The 20,403-nt window shown below is 39.3% G+C and overlaps 1 protein-coding gene across 1 annotated transcript; it reads right to left on the bottom strand.

The window, feature by feature from the left end:
* Positions 1 to 15,376: 15,376 nt before the first annotated feature.
* Positions 15,377 to 16,926, bottom strand: LOC145130284 (uncharacterized). Its single transcript, XM_079065111.1, has 2 exons — positions 16,780 to 16,926; positions 15,377 to 16,696 (listed from the first exon to the last, which is right to left on the bottom strand). The coding sequence occupies exons 1-2, from the start codon at positions 16,924 to 16,926 to the stop codon at positions 15,377 to 15,379; spliced, it is 1,467 nt and encodes a 488-aa protein (XP_078921237.1).
* Positions 16,927 to 20,403: the final 3,477 nt, after the last annotated feature.

Raw genomic sequence — 20,403 nt, 5'->3', positions numbered from 1 at the left:
TGCAATAGCTGAGATTTGCGGGTATAAGTATAGATTGTGATTTATACTCCAGAAGGGACAGCGGTTGATTTGTCAACCAATCTCAGAGTCGGTGTGAGTAGTTCGTATGGGCAGTGATCAGTAGAGGGTGGAGCTTCGGATTTTCATCAACGTGTTTTCAGTTATTGATGATTCCTCGGTGTTTCAACTTGTGAGATGGGAATATTCCGAAGTTACAAGTTGTGCGAGAAGAAGATCGGTAGTGAGATTCTGAGAGGGTTCGTTGTGGTCTCTAAGTATGATGTCGTGAGTATGAGATCAGTGGTTAAGGCAAGACATCGTGAGGTTTTGTGATGGTGTACCAAGGTATTCGAATATGATGTCCTAAATTTTGGAGTATTTTGAGTCTTGAATTTGAGATGGCAAGTGGTGTATCAAGTATCTATGGTTCCAGTGGGAGCCCTTCAGTTATTTGACATCAAGTGAGATTATCTAAGAATGTGAATTGTAGCGAAAAAAAAGGATTTTTGTCATGGCGGTTGCCGTCGGGATTAGTAATGCTTATTCTGGATGGGTGTGTGCACCTATCTATGTTGGGCCGCGGAGCATGAGTTAGTGAACGCGGTGTGGCGCCGACTTGAGAATGAGATCGTGGGGTGGTAAGATAAAGTGTTGTAAGACTACGGGGAGCTGTAGCATCCATGAGTTAGTGCGAGAGAGTGTGGTGATACTGCGGGAAGCCGTAGTATTCACCAGTCGGCGAAAGGGTGTGGTGATACTACGGGGAGCCGTAGTATTCACCAAACAACGAGCGAGCATTGTGAAACTGCGGGGAGCTGTAGCTTTCACTGGTCAGAGGGAGAGCGTTGTGAAACTACGGGGAGCTGTAGTTTTGACTGGATAGCGAGAGATTATTGTGGAACTGCGGGGGAACCGTAGCTTTCACTAGCCAGCGAGCAAGAGAGAAGCGTTGTGAATCTATGGGGAGCTGTAGTATTCTGTAGTCAGAGTGGGACGCAGAGGAGTTCTTAGGCTTGGGTTGCCTTACCACTTGAGTCTTCTGGAACCAGGTTGCCGGACCAGGGGCGAGACTGGGGTCTCCGTGTCAGTCGAGGATTGTTGTATCCCGGGCCGAGGAGGGATTATTATAAGCGGAAGGAATTGGAGAGATGGTATGTGCATAAATTCGCGAATCGCGGGTACGGGTCGAGTATCAGATTGGAAATGAGTGGTTTCAATTCCGCGTCGGGCCAGACTCTCGAGTTTTGAGTTAGCTGTAGTGGTGTATTGAGAAGGCGAAATGAGATTCCGGACTTAAAGGTGGGTTCCATTTTGAGGGGTATTGTGTGTCATCTGATGTCTTAGACCTGGGTGGGTCAGTTCGTTGGTATGGAAAGGACCGTGAGACGTATGAAGCTAATGAGTAGTAGACGACAGAGGTCGAGGGTGAGATGATTTTAGTTGGGGTTGTAGTATTCGCTTGGGGTAAAGCGAACTTCGTGACTTGTGTGTCACACTGGGCCGAGATAGTTAGTGTGAGAAGGAAGTCAATGAGACGTTTTGGGGTATGCAATGGGTAAACTTTGAAGGTTCAACTGTTGGGTCGGGAGATGACCTGGTGCTCAGTGTTGAAAGGGATATTTGAGAAGGGAGCTGGGGTTTATGATTGTTAGATGTCAGAAGATACTTCTGAGCAAGCATGATCTTTTTCCTTGTGTCTGAGGACAGGGTGTTGGGAGTACATTGTTCAGATGGGTTTTGATTGCAGTACAGTGGATGGGTCCCTGGTGTGATGTGATCCTTTCATTCCTTGGAGTATGATCTGGATTGTTTAATATGCCTGGTATGAGTGATCGGTAGTCAATTTTTGGGCATTGACTTGTTTCTATCAGTCGCAACGAGAGAATCAGAGGGGAAGTGAGTTATCGGGGTCTGTTATTCGAGGAGCGAATAACATGATGATATCTTGAGAGGGCGGTCTGGCAGTGAGATAGGCCACTAGAGTTTCCAGATTCTGGAGAGTCAGAAGGGGGATTATAGAGGCAGAAGGGTCTGTCCTTTTTCAGGTTTGGGAGTTCTTGTTTGAGTTCAGGTATCCATGGAGGAAGATAGTTGTGTCGTATGAGATCCTTTCGGTGGTGCTTTTCGGGTTATTGGGTTCGATCTGTGTGTTGTTGAGGAGCGATTTCGAGGGCGAAATCTAATTCAAGTGGGGGAGAATTGTAACATACGAACTTTCAGGTATATTATTGTGTGAGTAATTTTGAGATTTATGGAGTGACTCGACGAGTTGTGAGTCCAGCTCGTCGAGTAGAGTCGAGTTGTCCGCGTGGGATTAATGAATGGACTCGACGAGTCAGAGAGCCGACTCGACGAGTAGGTGCTGGGTAGAGAAACCCTAATTTCCCGGGGTTGGGGCCTATATAAGGGAACTTATTCCCCTATTTCTGCCTCACCAGCTGCCTAAGCCTTCTGTGTGAAACCCTAAACGAGTGTAGTGAGCTAAGAGAGTCTCCAAGCTAACCTTAAAGGATTTTAGTGCATCTTTGAGGAGGAAGAAGATTTTGTTCAGCAAGAAACAAGAAGGAGCAGTTGGGGTTCAGGCCATTTCGTCCGGAGCTTCAAGAGGAAGGTAAAAAGCTTGAATCTTTCCCCTTTATTTGGTTAGATCTCATCAGTTGAGAAGTTAGGGTTTTCATCACATATTATTGGGACTTCAAGAATAATAAGTTATCTAGAGGTTTAAACCTTAGATCTGGACCTTGTGAGGTCCCTAGAGCCCAAAAGTCCCAACTTTATTCATCCATATGAGGAGTATGGTGTTTAACACCTTATGAGAACATGTATTGGTAGATTGGAGCAAAACCACCATGCATGAGTGTAAAGATCGAAGTTTACGTGTCAATCGAGCCTTAGGATGGTAGATCTAGTGTTTGGAGTGATAGATCTGCCTTAAATCGTATGTATAGAAATCAGATTGAAGGGACTCGTCGAGTCCATGGCCTGACTCGACGAGTCGGTGAGGGTTTGTCCCTATAAGCTTGATCATGCAATAACTCGGCGAGTTGAGGGTCAACTCGACGAGCTGAGCTGGACCTTCGCGAGATTTCTGAGGAAACGAGTGGACTCGACGAGTCACATGGGTGCACGCGGCGAGTCGGGTCAAACATGGACTGTTGACTCGAGTTGACTTCCGTAGACTTTAGAGTTGGGTCAATCATGAGTAATGGAGACCATGGAGGGGTAAAATGGTCTTTTATCCACTTCAAGAGTTAGAGAGAGAAAGAATAGCCTTCGATTATTAGAGTCGTGAAAAGAGTATTAATTAGAGATATTCATCCTTTGTGATAGGCGGAGGCTAGTTGGAGATTTGGGTACGAGGTTATTTGCTTGCTTGCTTGCAAGGTGAGTCTTCTCACTATACTTACCATGAGTGGTACCCTTGTGTGATTGAGATGTTTATTGTGCTTAACTGTGATTTCTTGCATTATTTATATGTGATTTATGCAGTGTATCATTCTGAGCTTGTTGAGTTAGGATCGGAGGGTCCCACCGAGACACATTGACCGGAGGGTCTTATCTGGGTATAGCCATGAGAGGATAACGAGATATGTGTGGTATTTTGGGGAAATCACTAAGCTTCGTGCTTACCGTGTTATGTGTTATGTGTTTCAGGTTTTTCTCAGGGTCACGGGAAGGCACCGGCTTGATTGTACACACCAGTGAAAGAGTTATGTTTTGAGGATCCTGGATTTTTAATTAAACAATTATGGATTTGAGATTTGTAATTAAATAAACGAGATTTTATGAAATGTGTTATGAGAATTATGTAACTTTAAATGAAAATTTTATTTGAAAATTTACGGTGTTACAAGTTGGTATCAGAGCCTTGGTTTGAGGGATTCGGATGCACCTTTGGGTATGTCTGGACTCAAACTGAGGATTTGAGAGAAATTTTCAAAAGAAATGATTTTTCTAAAACAAGCAAGGGTTTCTAAGAGAAAAACGAGAATGGAGCAGTGTGTACAATCAGCCAGAGCCCGAACGGTGATTTCCCAAAATACCCATGCTCATTTGTGTTATTAGTTATTATTGAGATATTAGTGATGCATGCTAGAAGATAGGCTAGGTATTTCATATTTTAGGGCTAGAGTTGCCTGATTTGTGATGCCTTAGCCTAGGAATTGTTGTTATCTGTGATGTGCTTTGAGGATGTGAGGAGTAAGAGTATCCAGCAGGAATCTTTTGGAGAGAACTTTGAGTAGAGGAGTAATCTAGGAGAGCTACCTAGATGAGCAATTGAGGAGTCTACTGAGGGAGTAGTGAGATACCCGCGAGAGGTAGGGTTGCTTGAGTTCAGTGATACCTTTTGGGTGTGAGTATAGAAAATAGAGTGTAACCTAGAGTGGTTTTACATGCTGGTGGAGATTATTCGATGCCTGAATGCTGCTTGCTTTGTGCTTTGTGGAACTCTTAATGATGGGAGTCAGCTACTAAGTAAATATGACGATATTCAGGAGGTAGATGGTTGGCATCATAAGGAGTTCTTCAGCAGTTGGTGGCAGAGAAGTGTGAGAACCTAGGAAGAGCCTAGGGAGTGACCTTAGTCAGATGAGTACACTGATAGAGGAGAGTATTCCTTGGGGAGCGACAAGGTTTAATGGGATTGGTGATCGGGAGGGTTGAGCAACTACTTAGGAAATCTGGTACGATCAGTGTGGAAAGTATGGGTAGATGTGGCAGGTAGTATGGGCCCGTACTACTGAAAGCAGAGGACCCGTACTCGAAACAAGGAGAATTCCATAGGTTCTAAGTAGCAGACTGAGAGGGGATAACATGGTTCGGATACCATCATTCGTAGTAGATTGAGAATATATAACATGGTTCGGGTACCATGATTCGTAGCAGATTGAGAGGAGATAACATGGGTCGGGTACCATGATTCGCAGCAGATCGAGAGATGATCTCATGGTTCGAGTACCATGAATCGTGGCGGTTAGTGCTTTTAGTTTTACCAGTTATCCAGTTGTGATTGGTTAGACTGGGATCAGATGTGATAGAGTGTGGGGCCTGAGGGCCTTGTTGAACAAGTCTCAATAGAGCATACCTTGAGGGGGGTGAAATCGAGTTAGTGTCCGAAAGATTTTGGCAGTAAGGACAACAGTGGTGGCATGGGCTGCCACAGTTTGTTGTCTTTTGGCAGGTCCTTGTGTCGGACGCCCCTTTTTCTTGTTCCAGTACTTTTGTTTCTTGAAGAGTACTCCTCCATTGTCGTAGGAGGCCTTAGGCTTGGAATTTGGGGTGTCCTTGCAGGAACACACTTGTTGGTATCCTTGGTTGTCACTATGATTGGGATTGTCGGCACCGTTCCCGTTTCCGTTTGTGTTGTTAGCACTAAGTTGTCCCATGACGGCTGTCACGGCGTCTATTACAGCAGCTTGGAATGTAGCGGGGTCCATTCGTAGGATTGGTGTTGCGCAAGTGTGCTGGTTACAATCGCGTGATGGCATGATTCTTGTTGTAGGGTATGAAACGAGTATGTAAGTAACTATGGTCGTTGCTAGTTGTATCCTATCTATATTTATATTTATATACATATAAACTACATGTTTTGTTGTACGATTCCCAAATGTTTCGACCAACATCATCGTAATATACTTATGGTAGTAAGTATTGTTAGGTGTTGTACGAATGTTAAGTTACAAAATAGAACGTAGACGTCAAAACTTTAAGTGGATTCGGGGCATACTGACTTCAGAGGGCGTATCTCACTTGATTTACTCCTACTGGTTGTGATAAAAAGACGCAATAAGTCTAACACATAGTGGAATTAGCGTAGTCACCAACTCACTAGGCTATTCTAGCTTATCCTATGCCACGGTGACTCGCAAGGTGCCCTGCCATCTCAAACATCTCACGAGTAGCCTCCTCCGCTCTCTGTTCTGCTATGACTGTCCTAGCTTCAGCTGCGATTACTCTCTCCTCGAGAGCCGAGTGTCTCTCCTAGTACTCCATCGTTTTCGCTCGTGCGGTGGTGAGGCCCTCATGGAGTCGTTCAATGAGATGGCATGTCCGGGGGTAGTCCCTCTCCAATAGTCGAGTGCGTGTGTCAGTGGCCTCAGCAGCGTCCCCCATCTCCACGACCTGATTCGCCGACACCCTGGTCTGATCTCCGAGGCGTGTGATTCACTGACCCTTAACACGGAGGGCCCTGTCTGCCGGTCCTCCGTGGCTAAGGTTATAGAAACCTCGCTCTATGCCGTATGGAGAATGCTGGCATTGCTGCCTGCTCCACCTCTCCAAATCTTCCGCCCACCAGGGCGTGGGTCCCTGGTAGCCCATACGATGTGCGGGAACCCGGGCGATGTAAGGAGGATTTATGACTTCGGACTCTGTGTCTGAGTTCTCATTTTCTTCTTCCCCTTCCTCTGGATCCTCTTTGGGATCCTCTTCGATCCGCCCACCATTTCCCTGGTTAGGGAAATAGGGGTCTCCGGGCATGTGAAATCCTGCCATGACGTCTGTGCGAGAATAGAGATATGAGGAATACATGAAAGGCTTAAGTGTATGATTTTGTAGTATTCTAAAATAATCCGATAGTATTTTAATCTTTATGTTTGGTTCTAGAGTTTCTTGGTATATAGGGTTGGTAAGTTTTAGACTCGTTTTTCCCGCAATGACTCCCATACACATGTTGGTCATATCTCACATGAACATAGTTGATCAGGCTATATTCATCCCAGATATGATTACATAACTATCTAAGCTTAATCATAGTGTCCAACTTATCTAAATACTTTTACATGGTTCTTAGTATGACACTGTTTCTAGTATGTATGCATGTATGTATACTTTTTATAAAATACTATTATATTTTAAAAGTATACTTCTTAGTCAGAGTGTTTTAGCCCCATTGTATTTATAGTTGTATATCTTAAATGGTTTGATATGTTTTCGCCTTAACATGATTTCGATTCTAAGCATTCCTCACATGATGTTTTCGGTTGGATATCACCCATTAAGGGTGATTTCGGTCCTAGGGGTCTTTAACATGGGATTTCGGTTTTGGTGTTACCCACTAAAGGGTGATTTCGGTCCTAGGCAAACCGAAATCACTAGGTGGGTGGGGTACTAGGCCTAAAACACTTTAAATACAAATGGAATTTCATAATTCTTGGTCTATCTTTTCGACTTTCAAGTGTTTGTTATGAATATTATTTTCAAAGTATATATCTACATGTTTACTTATAAAATTGATGTCTTTTGGCTTTCAAAGATTTATTGCAAACAAAGTTATGATGTGGTTGTACTCATACATAGATACATTTTAAACCTTGCTTGACACAAATTTTGCCAGTTGTCACAGTGCAGGCCATTGATGTTACATATTGTGTGGTGATCTAGGTGGGGTTGAAATATACCCCAGGGATGGGCCCACTATTGTATGTTTGGATTGAAATATACCTAGGGCTGTGCCCATTAATGTATGTTTAGGTTGAAATATACCCCAAGGCTGGGCCCACTATTGTATGTTTGGGTTGGAATATACCCAGGGTCAGGCCCACTGATTTGTATGGTGTGTGGTATTTTGGGGAACTCACTAAAATCTATGTTTATGATTTTGTGGTTTAATATTTTCAGGTACTTCCAGTTCGAAAAGGAAGGGCCCGACATGATCGCACAACATGCCCTTATGATTTCTACATTGATGATTACTCTACTATGATGTCTTTGATAAATTGTTTTATGATGATTTGAGACACATGCTGTATCTTTTGATGATTTAAAAATGAAAAATTTTTATCACTATTTTTGGGTCGTTACAAGTTGGTATCAGAGTCTTGGTTCGAGGGATTCAAGCACATTCTTGGGTGTGTCAGAACTCAAACTGAGGAATTGATAATCTTTTCAAAGAAAATTGAGTTTTCTAAAAAGATTTTTACAAAAAAAAGGGGTGTGATACATGCAATCAGCCGAGCTCAAGTAAGTGATTTCCAAAATACCCATACTAATGTATTATGACTAATATGCCTGATATGTGAATTGCATGCTAGAGTAGGGATAAGGATACCTTGATTTGTTTGATGCCTTATAGCCTAGAGGGATTGGGAACTATGTATTACTCGGGATTAATATTGGATCAGTTAATTGCTAAGTGTATGCTTTAAAAATTGTATACAATTAGGATCATATAGCCCTAGAATGATTGGTTTGGCCTTATTTCTTGTTCCTTGTATGGTTGTGGGCTTAGGGTGTAATCATTATTAGACAGTCTATATCGTCCCATTCTGTGTACAATTTACGTGCATAAGGCAACCATCGGTGTTGGTAGAGGTTCCTTGTATTGTAGAGGTTGGTGAGTCGAGGATTCCTAGGAGAGCTTAGGAAATGCCATAGTGGGATATGTGTGATGCTTAACATAGGGACTGTGTGTTTATAGATTTATTAGGGTGGCTTAGAGGATTCAATATGGTTCTTGAGGAAAGTACGGATATGTGTGGAAGGTAGTATTGCTCCCATACTACTGAAAGCACATGATATGTACTCGAGTCAAGGACGATCTCAGAGATTCTAAGAAGCCTGCAGAGTGGGAGTTCCCTCGAGTTTATTCTGATCGTTTGTATGTTTGTATTTCAGTATGGTGACCACTCGAGGAGGAGTTTCTGGTTCCGGTTCTGGCTCTGTTGCAGAACAGATTGATGAGCGGTTGCACGAGTTTATTACATCGAATATTACTCACGATATTATGGAGGCCACCCCTGTGATTTATGGTTCCATCAAGAGGGGATCATGGAGCTTTTGGATAAGTGTCTCGAGGCCCTTCAGGCCAATATCACAGTAGGACAGTTAGGAGCGCGAACTCCCTCTTTTAAGGAGTTCAAGGCCTGTGGAGCTCCAAAATTCTTTGGGGCTAAGGACCCCATTGCTAGCTGCCAATTGATCGCTGGCATGGAGAATGCTCAATGAAAGAGCTTCTGCCCTGAGGGGGCGAATATGGGCCTTACATCCTGCCTTCTAAAGGACCGAGCCTGTGATTAGTGGGAGGAGGTCGGTCGTGCATTGGGATTTACGCCCTTGGTGGCCATGAATTGGGAGGATTTTGTGATGAGGTTACGGGAGTAGTTTGCACCGATGATTGAGGTACAACAGTTGGCAAGGGAGTTCCAAGACCTTCTCCAGATTACTGAGACTGTAGCGGAGATCACCGCCAAGTTCCCGAGAGAGGGCTTTATTGGTTCTACAATATGCTGCATATGAGGAAATGAAGAAGACTAGTTATCATGATATGCTGAGAGATGATATTAGAGAGTTTATGAGCTTGTCGGGGTGAAATAACCTGAATGAAATGATTGCCAATTCACATCCTAGGGCCCAGCAGGGGCGGAGCTATTGTGGCAAGTATGGCAATCCGCATGACAGAGCATGTTGAGCAGCGGGTTTGGATAGTTTCAGATGCGGCCAGACTAGACATTTGAGTAGGGATTGCCCTCGAGGAGCACTAATTTTCTTCCATTGCAATCATACAGGACATAAAAATGTCGATTGCCCGATACTGACGGGAGGAGCAGTGACGACGCCTGCACCAGCCACCTTGAGGATCACTGATGGACGTCTGGGCAAGGCGGAGACATCTGTGGTGAAGAGAAGGGCATTCTAGTTGACAACTGAGTAGGCGCGAGCAGCACCGGATGTGGTTACTGGTATGTATTTTTACCATATCTTTTACCATTTTCTTTATTTATGCTTATGTTTTATCTAATCATGTATATGGACTTTCTTAGTCAATTGTATGACTGCTCATATTCTGTTCGATTCGGGTGCTACCCGATCTTTTGTATCTCTTTCACTTAGCAAGAAAGTTAGTGATGCTCCAGGGACTTTGGATTACCCTTTGGAGGTGGAGATCGTCGATGACCGTTCAGTTAGTGCTTTGAGAGTTCATCGAGAATGTGTTCTGAACATATTCATCAAAAGAGACTCTATTGATTTGGTTCCGATTCCTCTGTGAGGGTCGAAGGTTATTGTGGGGATGGATTGGTTGGGCTACAATGGGGCTATGGTTGATTGTGAGCACCAATTAATGAGAATCCGAACCCCAAGTGGGAGAGAACTAGTTATTCAAGGCAAGGGTGCTCAACTTGGACCAACTCTTTGTTCAGTTGCGAGGGCTAGGAGATATCTTCAACAAGGTTGTTCTAGATTTTTAGCTATGTGGCAGATACTCGATTTGGGGGCACGACGACAGTGGGCGATGTGTCCATCGTTCAGGATTTTCTGATGTGTTTCTTGAGCATTTTCGTGGAGTGCCTCTCGAGAATCAGGTTGAGTTACGATTGATTTGGTTCCCAGTGCGGCTCCGATAGCCGGGGCACCATATCGTTTAGCAACTCCGGAGTTGTAGGAGTTATCTACGCAGCTTCAGGAGCTTCTAGACAAGGGATTTATTAGACCGAGTAGTTCGCCATGGGGAGCACCAATCCTGTTCGTGGGAGGTATTGGAGACCTTGAGGAGACAGAGGCTTTATTCCAAGTTCTCTAAATGTGAGTTCTGGTTACACGAGGTGAAACTTTTAGGGCACATCATCAACCAGAAGGCTATATTGGTCGATCCGGCCAATATTGAGGCGATGATGCGGTGGGAAGTTCCGAGGACACCATCTGATTTTTGGAGTTTTCTTGCTCTAGCGGGTTATATTGGAGATTTATCCAGGAATTCTCCAAGATTAATTTACCATTAACCCACTTGATGAAGAAGAATGTTACTTTCCGATGGGGCCTGATCAGCAGGCTGCTTTAGAGATGATGAGACAGAGATTATACGAGGCCGATTCTCGCTCTTCCCGAGGGTATGGATGATTTTGTGGTTTATTGTGACGTATTAATATTCGGATTGGGAGCAGTACTCATGCAGGGAGGTCACGTGATTGCTTACGCTTCGAGGTAGTTGAAGCCTCATGAGGCGAATTACCCGACACACGATTTGGAGTTGGGCCTGTAGTTTTCTCCCTCAAGATTTGGAGGCATTACTCGTATGGGGTTAGGTGTATTATTTACACCGACCACAAGAGCCTGAGATACCTGATGGATCAACCAAATCTGAATATGAGAAAACGAAGGTGGTTAGATGTAGTGAAGGATTATGACTGCAAGATTTTGTATCACTCGGGGAAGGCCAATATTGTGGCCGGTGCCATGATCCGCAAGGCCATGCGTACATCCATCATGGATTTGTGTTTGAGGATGCTTATTGTTTCTCCCATATTAGATATGATCAAAAAGGATCGAGTGGAAGGGTTGAAGAAGGAAAATTGGAAGGAGGATCGAATCAGTGGTCAAATTCCATTACTTGTCAAGGATAGTCGTGGATTACTGACACAGTGTGGTAGGGTTTGGGTCCCAATTGCTGGAGGGGGTTAAACATACAATATTGGAGGAGTCTCATAAATCAAAGTGTTCGATCCATCCGGGGGCCACGAAGATGTATAGGGATCCGAAGTTGAGTTACTGGTGGCCCTGTATGAAAAAGGAGATAACATGGTTTTTGGAGCGGTGCTTAACTTCCCGGAAAGTCAAGGCTGAACATTAGAGACCCCATGACAAGATGCAATCGTTACCCATTCCTATGTGGAAATGGGAGAAGACCACAATAGATTTTATCACGAAGTTACCGAGGACGACACGTGGGGTTGATTCCATTTGGTTCATCGTTGATAGATTGACCAAGAGTGCTCATTCCATACCTATTGATGAGAGCATTTCCGCCGAGAAATTGGCTGACATATACATCATGGAGGTGGTGGTTCGACATGGAGTGCAATTTCGGTGGTCTCGGATCGAGATGTTCGGTTCACCTCCAGGTTTTAGAGGAAACTTCATGAGGACTTGGGTACTCAGATGCATTTTAGCACAGTGTATCATCCCCAGACCGATAGATAGAGTGAACAAACTATTCAGACACTCGAGGATATGGTCAGGGCGTGTGTGCTGGATTTTGGTGGGAGTTGGATACTTATCTTCTACTGACTGAGTTCACTTACAACAATAGTTCTCACGTCAGTATTGATCGACCACATTTTGAGATGTTGTACGGGAGGAAATGTCGGACCCCGGTTTGTTATGGGGGGTTGGATATCGGGTTATGGGGAGTACGAAGGTAGTACTCAGGACCATCAGGACCACCGAGTTGATTCATCAGGTGCGAGGTTGACTGCAGACCGCGCAAAGTCACCAAAAGAGTTATGCTGACCGACGACGACGATCAGGTAGGAGATTACGTGCTTCTGAAGGTGTCACCTTGGAAATGTGTCATCTGGTTCGGGAAGCGGGGCAAGTTGGCCCCCGGTATATTGGTCCCTTCAGGATTACCATCCGGGTCGGCAAGGTTGCACCGGTTGGACCTGCCTGATGAACTCAACCATATCCACAACACATTCCACTTCTCTCAGTTGCGTAAGTATCTAGCTGATGATTCCGCGGTGGTTCCCTTCGATGATATTCAAGTCGATGAGCGCCTAAACTATATAGAGAGACCGATCGTGATCCTTGATAGGAAAATGAAGACCTTGCGCAACAAGGTGGTGTGTCTAGTTAAGGTGATATGGCAGCACCGAAAGGGTTCAGAGTGGACGTGGGAGCCCGAGGAGGAGATGAAAGAGCATTACCCGAAGTTATTTGTAGCAGCGGACTTTGAGAACGAATTCTGATTCAAGTGGGGGAGAGTTGTAACATCCGAATCCCAAGGTATGAATTTTATTTAATTATAAGAAAATTTGGGTTGCCACGATATGGTGATGACATCACTACAACGTGGCAATTTAATTTGTGGTCGCGTGTTTTAATCGGGTGTCACGACCTGGCACTAAGGTGCTGTTTGTTTTTTTTATAAAAACCTCTTCAAACCACTTATTGCTGCGCGGCGCAACACACGCGCAACACTTTCCCTCTTGCAGCAGTTTGTTTTTTGGAAGACTTCAGACTAGAAAACCTCTGCGCGTGTGCTGCGTGGCGTAGCACTTGACTTGCCTCTTCTAACCTCTTCAGCTTTCATTTTTTCCAAGTGTTTTTTTAAGAATTTTTGTATAACTTATTTTTTTAACTTATTTTTTTAAAACTTTTATTTTCTTAAATTTTTTTATTTACGGATGTGATACAATTTATTTTTATACTTTCCACGATTTTTTTTAACTTGATTTTTTTAATTTTTTTATCGTTTCTATTAATAATATTTTCAATTTCAGTTGCATTTTTTTATCGTTTCTATTAATAATATTTTCAATTTCAGTTGCATATTTTTTACGAACTTTGTAGACATCGTTTGCAATACTTTCTTAATTTTTTTATTAATTTCTTTATTAATGTTTTTTAAATTTAGTTTTTTTTCCAGAATAAAACTATTAGCTTCTTTTACATTTTTTTAAGTTTTTTTTTCAAAAAAAAAGTTTTATATATTTGTTTTTTTACATGTTCTTTTTATTATTATTTCAATGTTTTAAGACTAGAATTATTAAATTTCGGTGTCGAGAACTATTTTCAGTTTATAAAATTAGTTTATTTAAATTTCAGTTTACTGCAGCAGTCTGCAGATGTTAAAAAACAAACATGCTTCTTATTATAGGTTGCAGCCGTTTGTTCCACCTCTTCTGCTACAGAGGATTGCAGAGGTGGTCCGCAGACTTCATGAATTTTCACTTCGAAAAATCAAACAACACCTAAGTGGCCACGACGTGACGACCATTTTGGGCCGAATCCCAAATTATAGGACTTGTACCCTATTTAAGGGAAGCGAGGGGCTAGGGTTTCCTTCACCCTCAGTCTCCATCACCTCCAAAGCCCTTTTGAAGAAACCCTTATCCATTTCCTCCATTTTTGAAATCATATTTGTGTCCTTGGTGGATCTTGAAGGAATAAGGAGACTTTCGAGGTTGTAAGATCATCTTGGCAAGCTTGGAAGTTCTGTTTGAGCATCTTTTGGACCCTTGTGACTAATCAAGTTTAAATCTTTATGCATTAGGGCCTTAGATCTATGCTTGTTGTCCATTTTCTCATATTTTGGGAAGATTTGGATAGTAGGATGTCATAAAGTTGGCAACTTTATGAATCCTTGTGGTGCATTAAAGGTTTTATTCAATGGATTTTGAGAGTTAGTGAGTTTTGGGCGTCATGCATGGGATTTGATCTCATTTTCCCTTCATTTTGACCTAGCTTATGTTTAATACATGCATTGGACATGCATATCTAAAAATGAATGATTTTTATGGTATTCTGAGATAGAGAATGTCTTCTGGAAAGTTTGGTTGTTTGGCTTGAAGGATTAAGAGATTAATGCATTAAGTTGCCTTTTTTGGACTCTAGAACCTATTGGATCTATATGCCCAAGAATAATTATGGAGTGATATTGCTAATAATATATGATCCTATAGAGTCACACCTTTATCAAGTTGGCACATTTTGTATATTTATTATTAATATGATTATTAATAAATAATATCGATTCTTGTATTTTAATTAGGGAATAATTATTGTTTTGTGAAAATAATAATTATAAGAGAGTATTACTAGTTATTATTTCATATGGTATGAATTAATAAGTCATTCACAACATTTTGGACTAGTTGGATTCTTTTGTCTTTTACCTAAAAACAAAGTTTATATTTTATAAACTTGGAGTTTATAAAAAATAAAGAATCTTACTTTTTAAAAGGCATAATGATGGTGTGAGAGGTTGCTTTTTCAACCTTCCACCTTTTGTCTCCCAGACTTCTAAAGGTTACCATTACTTTATATTATTTTAATGGTTAGGCCTTACTTTTCATGGGCTATATAAGTGATGCATGAGGCTTGCATTTTTGCAAGAGTGAAGCTCTTCTTCTTCCCTTCTTCGTCTCTCTAAAACCGTGAGTGTGAAGGAGCTCCAATCCTTTGAAGTTTGTTGCTTTACTTTGGTGTTTAGAAGACCTCTTGATTTGTTCCCTTTAGTGCTTATTTTAGTTAAGCACTTAAAGGCTTTAGACACTCAAGAATACAAGAAGGAACTAGCATTCCAAGTGTCTTACTCTTGATGGTGGATACTTGTAGAGAAGATCATACACTTTGATAATTTGTTATCTTCATAAACACCCCAAAACCAAGTGGGTTCAAAGACTTCAAAGATTATCTCTAAAACATCTTATGGTTGGTTTTATTTTATTCTAATCTCTATAAATGGATCCATGATGGTTCGTTTTGTTATAAACTAAAAATAAACTCGTTATTTTTAAAGTCTTCCCAGTGACGGAACCAGAAACTTTTGCTAGGGGTAGCACAAAAAAATCCCGATAAAAGATAATAAGATAGTTTTTTAATTACGGTTTCATTAGAAATAACAAACTAGCGCAAAAGTCTTATATAATTACATTTTTTAAAGTTGTCCTCTACGATTACCCATTTTCCAAAAGCGCTCTATCACTCGTTCGATCTTAACATCTATAAGTGCTTCTTTTTCTACATTACAAATTAAAGCATCATTCAAAAAATCATCACCCATTTTATTACGTAAGTCGGTCTTTAAGAGCTTCATTGCGGAAAAACATCTTTCAACGGTTGCGGTTGCGACGGTCAAAACCAAACTCAACTTTAATAACCTATAAACCAAAGGAAAAGAAAGGTGTTTTCTGGTTTCGACCATCAAACGAGAAAGGTCCGCGATTCCCTTCAAATTAGAAAATCTCTCATCATCAATCAAAGAGTGATAATAGGTTTCAAGTTGACTATCAAGATACACCCTTTCCGAATCATTAAAATCAGTTTTGTACAACTCACTTAGTTTCACCAACTTTGATTTGTCAAACATAGAAAATGCATTACAAGGACTCAAAGCCACCATGTATTCAAGCAAATTGGTGCTCACTTCACTAAAACGGTCCCCAAATTCTTGAATTTGCATATCCAAAACCGTGTTGAAAATATCAACTTCAAAGTGATGTTGATTAGTAACCTTGGTTCTACGGTTTCTTGGAGTAACATAAAGTTCGGACATTTCCACAAATTTAAATTTATGTTTATGACAAAAAGAAAATACCTTCTCCAACATTGAAGGAAACCCATTATTTCTAAAAGCTTTGAACATTTTCATCGTCACTTTTACCAAAGAAGCCGCTTCCAAAATATTTTGATCCCTTCTTTGAAGATGTTTTGACAAGGTATTTGTGAGACCAAAAATCTCCAACATCAAGTGTAAATAAAAAACAAAATCAAGAGTCTTGAAATACGACAAAATACCGTACGCTTGATTTCGGTTATTTAAACTAGATCCCTCCTCTTCAACATATTTAAGAACCTTGATAACCTCCGGAAACAAATTCTTCAAACTTATTATTGTTTTATAATGTGAGCCCCATCTTGTATCCCCGACTCGAACAAGAGAAGTCTCCTGATTTAACCCTCTTCCGGTCTCAATTTCACCATTACCAATTTCTTTTTGAACCCTTTTCTTGTAACTATCTCGTATGATATCTTTTCTTTTACAAGAAGCACACACCACATTAACCACCAAAGCTAATTGCTCAAAGAAATCATCAGCACCATCATGGTTTTTTGCTACAGCTACAACCACTAATTGAAGTTGGTGTGCAAAACAATGTATATAATATGTCGAAGGATTATCTTTCAACATCAATGCTTTCAAACCATTAAATGCACCCCGCATATTACTTGCTCCATCATATCCTTGCCCTCTTACCTATTTCAAAAATAAATTGTATATATAAGAAATAAAATAGATAAAGATTCAAGTACATAAAAAAAGAATTCATAATTTCTTACCTGAGATATACTCAAGTTATTGTTGGTAAATACCGAATCAATGGCTTCTTTTAAAGTTAAAGAAGTTGTATCCTTCACGTGAACAATTCCAACAAATCTTTCTTTCACTAATCCAAGGCTATTAACATATCGCAAAACCATAGCCATTTGTTCCCTTTTGGATACATCACTAGACTCGTCTACTAATATGGTAAACACATCATTACCAATTTCTTCACAGATGGACTTTATTATCTCTTTTGAAAAGCATTGAACAATCTCTTTTTGAATCTTTGGAGACGTCAACTTTTCATTTTTTGGAGCATTTTATAAAGTAACATTATAAATGCTTTCATTATGGTCCCTAAGGAATGATAATTCTTCAATGAAAAGGCCTTTAGAAATTGATTCATCCGACTCGTCATGACCACGAAATGGTAACGTATTCTTCAATAAAAATCTACAAGTATCAATTGTAGCACGTAATCGAATTTGATAGTTACTCGCTTCAACTTCAGTTTGCTTATGAAAAGCTTCACGAATAGATTGGTTTTTCTTCACTAGATTTTCACATTTTTGTTTTGCTTTGTTGTGATGACTATCAACTTTACCCTCATGATCTTTCAATGATTTCTTTTTACTCCAAGTGTTAAAGCCTCCTGTCACAAATACATCTCTGCCCCCTTGTTGCCCCACAATGTCTCCAAACAAATAACAACATAAAGAATAAGCTTTGTTCTCTTTTGTGCTATACTCTAACCAATTAAATTCATCAAACCATTCCTTTCCAAAACGCCTGTTCTTACCACCAATTTTTATTGATGAAAAATCATGGCTTTTTGGTTGAGAAGGTCCTTTAATCCAATATGCTCTCCTTATTTCATCCTTTTGATTTGGATGATATGATGTAATTCTTGGTCTATCCGTTGGATCCGAATGAAGATTATTAATATCAAAACTATGTGGAATATGATGTAATTGTGGTTGTGGTTGAGGTTGTGGTTGTGATTGTGGTTGAGGTTGAGGTTGAGGTTGTGGTTGTGGTTGAGGATGAGGTCTTTTTCCTCCACCACTTTCATCACTACTACCAACATTCAATGTCCTTTTAAAAAAATTTCCAATTAAACCCTACAAATATAATTAAAGATATAAAATTCACAATTGAAGATTTAAACATAATACAAGTGAACACCTAGTTAGCTAATTAGGTTTTCAATTTGAACAAATAAATTAAACTAAATCATTAAACATTAAATAAAAAACATTAAAGATTGAAAAATTAAATATTACTTGTTTCATATTGCGTAAGTGAGCCAATAGCAAAAATAGCAAAATAGTGAATAAGCCAAAGTACAAGAAATTTTCTGATGAAGCAGCAGCGGCAGGTAGCATTGTAGCAACGATATGAACCTAAAAAAAATATCAATTTCTTTTTTCCCTCTTAATCCTGCCGTAATTGATGTGTAAACAAAATAAAAACACATATCTTTTTACATTAATTTAATGGGCTATTGGGCTAAATCATTCACAATGGGCTAACTGACTTCTATTTTAAATACAGTATGATGTTTGAGTTTGGTTCAAAAAGTAATATCGTAATTCACTTATATATATATATATATATATATATATATATATATATATATATATATATATATATATATATATATATATATAAATTAGTATTTCTATTGAGGAATTGAGGGGTAGCACGTGCTACCCCTGTCAACTACTTGCTTCCACCGCTGAGTCTTCCGTTGCCGGTTTTTGTGAAAAACAAATTTTTGTTTCGTATCAAAACCAATAGTGGTATCAGAGCCATCTTTTATATGTTAGAATGATTTTTTTTATGTTTTATAATCTTTGGTTTTTGGAAAACAAGCATGAATTTCTTTTGGTTAAGAAAAATCCATATTTGTTTTATTTTGCAACTTCTGGGTTAAAATTGTTTATTTTTATATATAACCATTTTTCATGCATTTTGGTTATATAAAAGTTGTCTTAGAAAAAAACAAAGAGTTGTTTGTTATAATATTTGATATGTTGTTGTGTATAAACAAGTCATTTGGACCTTTATGTTGTATTTGGTTGACATTTATTTATTCATAAGATGTAATAGATAAATAGGTAATTTTTCATTTGTTGATTTGTTGTAATAAATTAGTTAGACTAGTTGTATTTACTTTAAGTGTAACAATATGAAGAAATTACCACCTTGAAGACCTTTGAAGTGTCTCTTGAGTCCTTTAGGAAAGACTTAATAATTCTTGTGATGACTCACAAAAATTATTACTAGACATGACTTGATTTATACACATTATAATGCATGATTGTGATGTTTATTTTATGTTAAATGTATGTTATGTTTTATGTATGAAAATAGTTTTACATGTCAATTAACATTTTTTCATAAGACAATATCACTTGGAGTTTGAGTAAAAAATATTTAAAAGATAACATAAGATGTTTATAAATGGATATTTATAAAAACGTTTTACCGGTTACCGGTTTACTGAACTCAATTTTTTGTTGAAAATAGTTTTATTGTAAAACTTATAAATACATAACTTTAAAATATTTGAAATGGTTTAAAAGATGTTTAAACTTTGTATAAACTCCATGTCTTTATAATAAATACGAAGTTTTTATTAAAAAAACTAAAATCGGTTTATAGCGCTATAACGGAAAATAATAAAACTAGTGATTATTTTTTGCGTCGAAACTTAATATATGATATTGGTGTTTTAAACACAACGCAACATGTTGATATTATGTTTTATGCATGCTAAATGAGATTTAAAACATAAATATCATCACCCAAGTTTTGGTTTATCAAAATATGACTTTTATTATAAGATGCATAAAATTGAGTTTATAAAATAAAATGAGTTTATTCTATAAATTCATGGAGTCATAAGTTTTTGATTGTTAAAAGGATATTTAAAATAGTGATTTCATAACCCATCCAAAACTCCAAGTTGTAAGTATAAAATATAGTTTTATTAAGACTGTTACCGGTTCTTAAAACCGATCTACGACTAAACTTTAAAATACCGGATTTTAGTTTATAATTGATCGCGGTTAATGGCAAATAAAATAAAGTTTTATTTGGCACCTTAAGAAACTCATAACAAGTGATGTGAATTTTACAAAAAGGTACATGAATTGTTGGATGCATGCAATATTCACGAGACCATGTTTTTATAAACTATAATTGTAAAACATATATAAACCCTTATTTACAAAACTTCAAATCTATGCAATCAATTTAAAATTCACTTGGGATTTTTGTGCAGTTCATATGGATTTTTGGGTCACCATATTCATAAGAGTTGTCAAAAATAGTCAATGTGTTTTTGTATTTGCTTATAGGAAAAAGGTCACCTAACCATTTATGGAATAGAACTCACATGTTTTTTAAATGGATGATTTGATCAATTTCTTATGTGATAAAGGTCGTCTAAGCATAAGAGTTTTGAGGCATAGATGGGATAAACATGCCAAACTAAACAATAGTTGTTTAGGATCCCATAATCTAGGAGTTACATATCGTATGCAATTGGTAATCGCTACCTACCGAGTTTGATTAAGATTATGGGAAAAATGTCACCTAACCATTTATTTGTTTCGTTACTTGGATCCTAG

The sequence above is a fragment of the Lactuca virosa genome, chromosome 8, assembly GCF_052849685.1.
Source record: "Lactuca virosa cultivar CGN04683 chromosome 8, Lactuca_virosa_CGN04683_v6, whole genome shotgun sequence".
Classification (NCBI taxonomy): domain Eukaryota; kingdom Viridiplantae; phylum Streptophyta; class Magnoliopsida; order Asterales; family Asteraceae; genus Lactuca; species Lactuca virosa.
The sequence above is the reverse complement of the archived record's forward strand: the minus strand, read 5'-3'. Positions and strand labels throughout refer to the sequence as shown.

What these genes read in the sequence shown, in the direction of transcription:
- LOC145130284 (XM_079065111.1), bottom strand. Translation starts at nt 16,926, where the DNA reads ATGGCTATGGTTTTGCGATATGTTAATAGCCTTGGATTAGTGAAAGAA. An exon ending in ATAACTTGAGTATATCTCAG is followed by an intron (nt 16,697 to 16,779) that starts GTAAGAAATTAT and finishes TTTTTGAAATAG; the next exon opens with GTAAGAGGGCAAGGATATGA.